At 46.5% G+C, this 4,269-nt stretch overlaps 1 protein-coding gene across 1 annotated transcript; it reads right to left on the bottom strand.

The window, feature by feature from the left end:
• Positions 1–1,524: 1,524 nt before the first annotated feature.
• Positions 1,525–3,766, bottom strand: LOC147884050 (heat shock factor protein HSF24-like). Its single transcript, XM_087398592.1, has 2 exons — positions 2,715–3,766; positions 1,525–2,562 (listed from the first exon to the last, which is right to left on the bottom strand). Exons 1-2 carry the CDS (start codon positions 2,964–2,966, stop codon positions 1,693–1,695), a joined length of 1,122 nt encoding a protein of 373 aa, XP_087254718.1. The 5' UTR covers positions 2,967–3,766; the 3' UTR covers positions 1,525–1,692.
• Between the last annotated feature and the right edge of the window lie 503 nt (positions 3,767–4,269).

The raw sequence follows: 4,269 nt of genomic DNA, 5'->3' as shown, positions 1-4,269 counted from the left end.
TGTTGGCATCAATGTTCACAAGAAACAGCAATGCAGACTCCAAATATCACGTCAGCTCCCTCTTCTCATAGCCTGGAAGACTTAAAATGCACTTTGCCCAAGGAACAGTCATTTCAGTGAGCACTTTGCAAGCAGTAAAATAGTGGAGATGACTCAGAATGCACTTTGCACAAGGAACAGTCATTTCAGTGAGCACTTTGCAAGCAGTAAAATAGTGAGGAGGTTGTGTGTGTACAAAGTTCAAAGTTTCACACACACACATGGAGAGAGAGAGAGAGAGAGAGAGAGAGAGAGAGAGAAGTCATGGAAGGTCTGCAAATGAGAGTAATAGATAGACATCTTGGCTGCAAGAGTGCACATAGCGCACACACAAGGGCAGAACCAATGCCAGCTTCAATGGAGAAAGGGATGGGCAGCTTTACATTAAAGAAGAAAAATGGGGCGACTTGCAAGAAAATGCTGTCAACATGTTCTTTCCAAAGTGTTTTCAGGCAACTTAAGGGAAAAGTCTACTATGTGCGACATCCATGAGTGAGATTATGTAGACATCCAAACAGTCATCAAAAGCAAAAATGCATCCATAGCTTTAAGGTGACAATGGATAACCCGGCTGTCACTTCAAACGCGCCATCTACCTCAACTTAAAATTATTTATAGATTTTAAATGTTGGGTGTTAGTGTACTGCAAAGCTTACCTTAAAGGATAATGCCCTACATTAGGAGGTATTTCCCCTGGAAAGCTGTTCATTGTTCCATTTTGTGTGCTCCATAAGATAAAAATCGTAAGCACAGGTGAATAGATCACGAATAAAGGAAGCACTAAGGCCAGGGAGAGCATCTTGAGGGTGGGAGCACAGGGCTGCACGTCAAAGAAGGGGAGAGCAAATCAGACGTAATTTGGAAATTTTTGGCAGGTACCTTTCCATGACACAAGGGAAATTCACGAATTTTGCCTCATCACAAAGGCCCTTACCAATTCAATATAATGGGATGATTAGCACTAGAAACTTAATTCCAAATTATAACGAAACGTTCTTAGTGGAGAACAGGTTCAAGAGGTCTAGTCATACCATTATATGCAGAGACATTCAATAATGCAATTACTGGTAAGCTATCAGCCTTGAATCACAGAACAGTCTACAAAATCAAGGATTCTGCTTATCCTTGCCATCAAAATGCCTAATCACTCGCCCTCCAATGTCTCCTCTCTGTGTGTAGTTCTGAGAACAGAAGTGCTGATGAGTATCTGTTTTGCATTACAGAACCGTCTACAAGGCTTATCCTTAACTTCAATACCTCCCCAATGTCTATTCTAAACTTATCTGTCCCATAAATACACCTTTACTTCACAACATGCAACCAGCACTCCACAAAGGAGTTGAGACACCGGTTGAGCCCGCAAGCACGCATCCATGTTTTCCATGCCTTTGATGAATTTTCAGCATCAAGTCTCTTTACCCTATTTGGGGCTTGATTACAGGAGTGTCAATTACAACTACCTGAAGTATCAAGACAACATATTCCTTTGATAAAACCATCAGTATTTGGAACTTAAGAGAATATAACCCCCAAATGTGTAGATAAGGGCCTCCGAACAGACTTCACCCATTGCCCCCTTTCCGTAGATAAGGGCTTACAGGCTGCAACCATACCATCTAAAATAGACTTTGGAGGGAGTTTAGCAGCCTGCCCTCAATGCAAGGAACTGCTGACCGAATCTACCTGTGCAGGCCCTTCTATCTTTACAGCACCTGAGAGGAGAGAGATTTCCATCTTCTCTTGCTGATATTCTTTGCTCGAGTTAGACCTTTTCCTGTCTTGCAAAGGCACTCCAAACAGCCTTGGAGGGCTTCTACAATTGCCTTGGGCTACAGAAATACAGTCACCCTTATCACAACCTGGCTCCTGAAGGGTGGCATCAGTTGAAGGAGGAGAGGATGACAATCTAAAGGTGGAAAGCAATGGCTCTTCCATCCTCGGGAGCAGATTCGGTGTATGATAATCTTCCCGTGGCGACCGAGAGAGCTGGCTCCTATCGGAGACCTCGTGAGGATGACTCTGAAGAGCACCTTCTTGCGCATTATCACTTTGCTTGGCTGATTCGCCCACCCTGCCTGCAGTGACCTTCTCGATCAGATACCGTTCCCAAGTGCTATAGTTGCAATGAAGAAACCTGCTTATGTTATCCCCATCGCGTGACGCACTTGTGGCGTGCTTCTGTATATACAGCAGAAGGTCACTACATAGTCGGCGCAAACAAGAAAGCTCAGACACAAGCAACAGATTTTCTTTCTTCAATCTCTCCGCTTCGTCTGAGCGCGAGATATTTGTTCCATTAGGAGCTCCCGTATCCTTAGGAGAAGATAGAGGAGAAGAGCCCGTAGACACAGCCTGTTCCTCGGCCGAGTTGGACGGGGAAATTGACCTCTTCGATGGCAATGTTACTCCTCCGAAAGGCTGCGATGTTTTCCGTCTGTGAATGTCATTTAGGAGATGCCGTTCCCCCCTCTTGAAAAAGTCGTTCGCAAACTCCCACCGATCGGGCACGATTTTCCGAAAGCCCTGAAAACCCATTATATTCAGAAGAGTGGGGAATGAATTAATCACGAGCTCACGAGAAACATGACACACGCAGATTGCTACAATACTCAATTGAAATACACAAGTTAGCAAAGCAAGCTTCTTGATCACTAGACGAGAATTTGAGGGCATACATAAGTATTCAACTGCCGGACGAAACTGGAGAAATTGTTGTGTTTGAAGTAATTGGGAAGGAGATCCCTGGCAAATTCGGCGGGTCGCCAAACCACGAAAGTGCTGCCGTCCTCGTTCCAAGAAATTATACTGTCTGTGTCGGCGTCATCCACAAGCTGGTACGTCTTGGTGAGGAAAGGAGCAGGGACGGACCTCTGAGATTCATTGGGGCTGGGCTGAGCACTCTCACCATGACCGTTTGCCTGCGCCATGTGCAAACGAGAAGCACTCACGCCTGCTGTCTAAGCTATGGCGATTGGTTGCGGCTCACATTTGCTCCAGCAACACGGAGATGCTCAATCGAATAGCTGTGCAACCCTGGGGGGGGAGGGCGCTCTTCCCCATCAACAAAGAAGAAAAAGATTTTGCAAGAGCAATTGTGGAATCTTGCTCACCGGCTTTCTTTCCCCCCGCTCCAGATGAATGAATGAATGAAACGATATGCCTTTTTCGTGCTGTTCTGCTTCTTTCCCCTTCGTTCTTTGGATAGAGAGAGCCTGCGTTGCAAGTGCCGGACCTTGCTCACCGCGGCTTCCTCTCCCCGCGCTCCGGATAAATGCCTTTTCGTGCTGTTCTGGTTCTTCTGCTTCGCACCTACAGCCTGAGTTTGCTTCCTTCTGCACAGAAAGGAACGAGTTTTCTTCCTTTCTGCACCGAAGGAGCCTGTGAAGAGGCTTTACTTCGCCTGCTTCTGCGCAGAGAGATCCTGTCGGAAGAAGCAGAACCGCTCCAATCGGCTCCAACCAAAAGAATGGAAATCACCTGAGCGTGCTCCGTTCGGCGCACCGAAGGGAACTATGTGGAGGCGTAATTCTATTGAGTCTGCGCAGAGGGGAAGCGGTCCGGAGAAGCGGAGCGATGGGTTGGCAATCGTGTCCCAAAAAAAGGATGGAAATCACAGAAAGGAGGAGATATGGAAAGGGGAGAGAGGTGAAGAGGAGAGGAAAATGAGGCTATGGAGATAGGATTGGAGCTATGGCGATGGGAGGCAAGCAACAGAATCGAAGAAGAAGAAGAAGAAGAAGAAGAAGAAGAAGAAGAAAATGACGACGACGACGACGAAGAAGAAGAAGAAAAGCAGCAGCTCCCTTTAATCCTTCATTAACTTCTAATTAATCCCTTTTCTTAGCTCCCTTAATCACACTTCTTGACCCTTACCAACCTTCTAGAAGCCTCCCCACGTGCTCCCCGCTCACCTTCCAGAAGATTTACGAGTGAATGGAATATCTTTGTGTGTGTGTGTTTGGGGGGGGCCTTTCCCACGCAAGCCTGGTGGAGTGGAGGCGCGGTCGCAAAATGTGTGTGCGCGCACGCGTGTGTGTATGTGTGTCGACATACTTGCCCATGCTTCCAACCAACCAATTGTGTGCATCCTTAATGAGCATTCAAACTCACTTTATCCTATCTTCCTGACTTCGATTCTGAGTAAAATCATGCCACAACCCAAAATGGTGACATGACAAAAAGAGCCATGTGTGTGTGTGAGCACGTGTGTATGCGTGCATGCGTGCCTAT

Source organism: Dipteris shenzhenensis, chromosome 27, assembly GCF_047967505.1.
Source record: "Dipteris shenzhenensis isolate YYH24624 ecotype China chromosome 27, Dip_SZ_1.0, whole genome shotgun sequence".
Classification (NCBI taxonomy): Eukaryota; Viridiplantae; Streptophyta; class Polypodiopsida; order Gleicheniales; family Dipteridaceae; genus Dipteris; species Dipteris shenzhenensis.
This window is presented reverse-complemented; position numbering and strand designations above follow the sequence as displayed.

Bases quoted from the DNA above. Each gene is read 5' to 3' on its own strand.
- LOC147884050 (XM_087398592.1), bottom strand. From the start codon at position 2,966: ATGGCGCAGGCAAACGGTCATGGTGAGAGTGCTCAGCCCAGCCCCAAT. The intron at 2,563-2,714 runs GTATGCCCTCAA...ATGGGTTTTCAG, and splicing joins TCCGGCAGTTGAATACTTAT to GGCTTTCGGAAAATCGTGCC.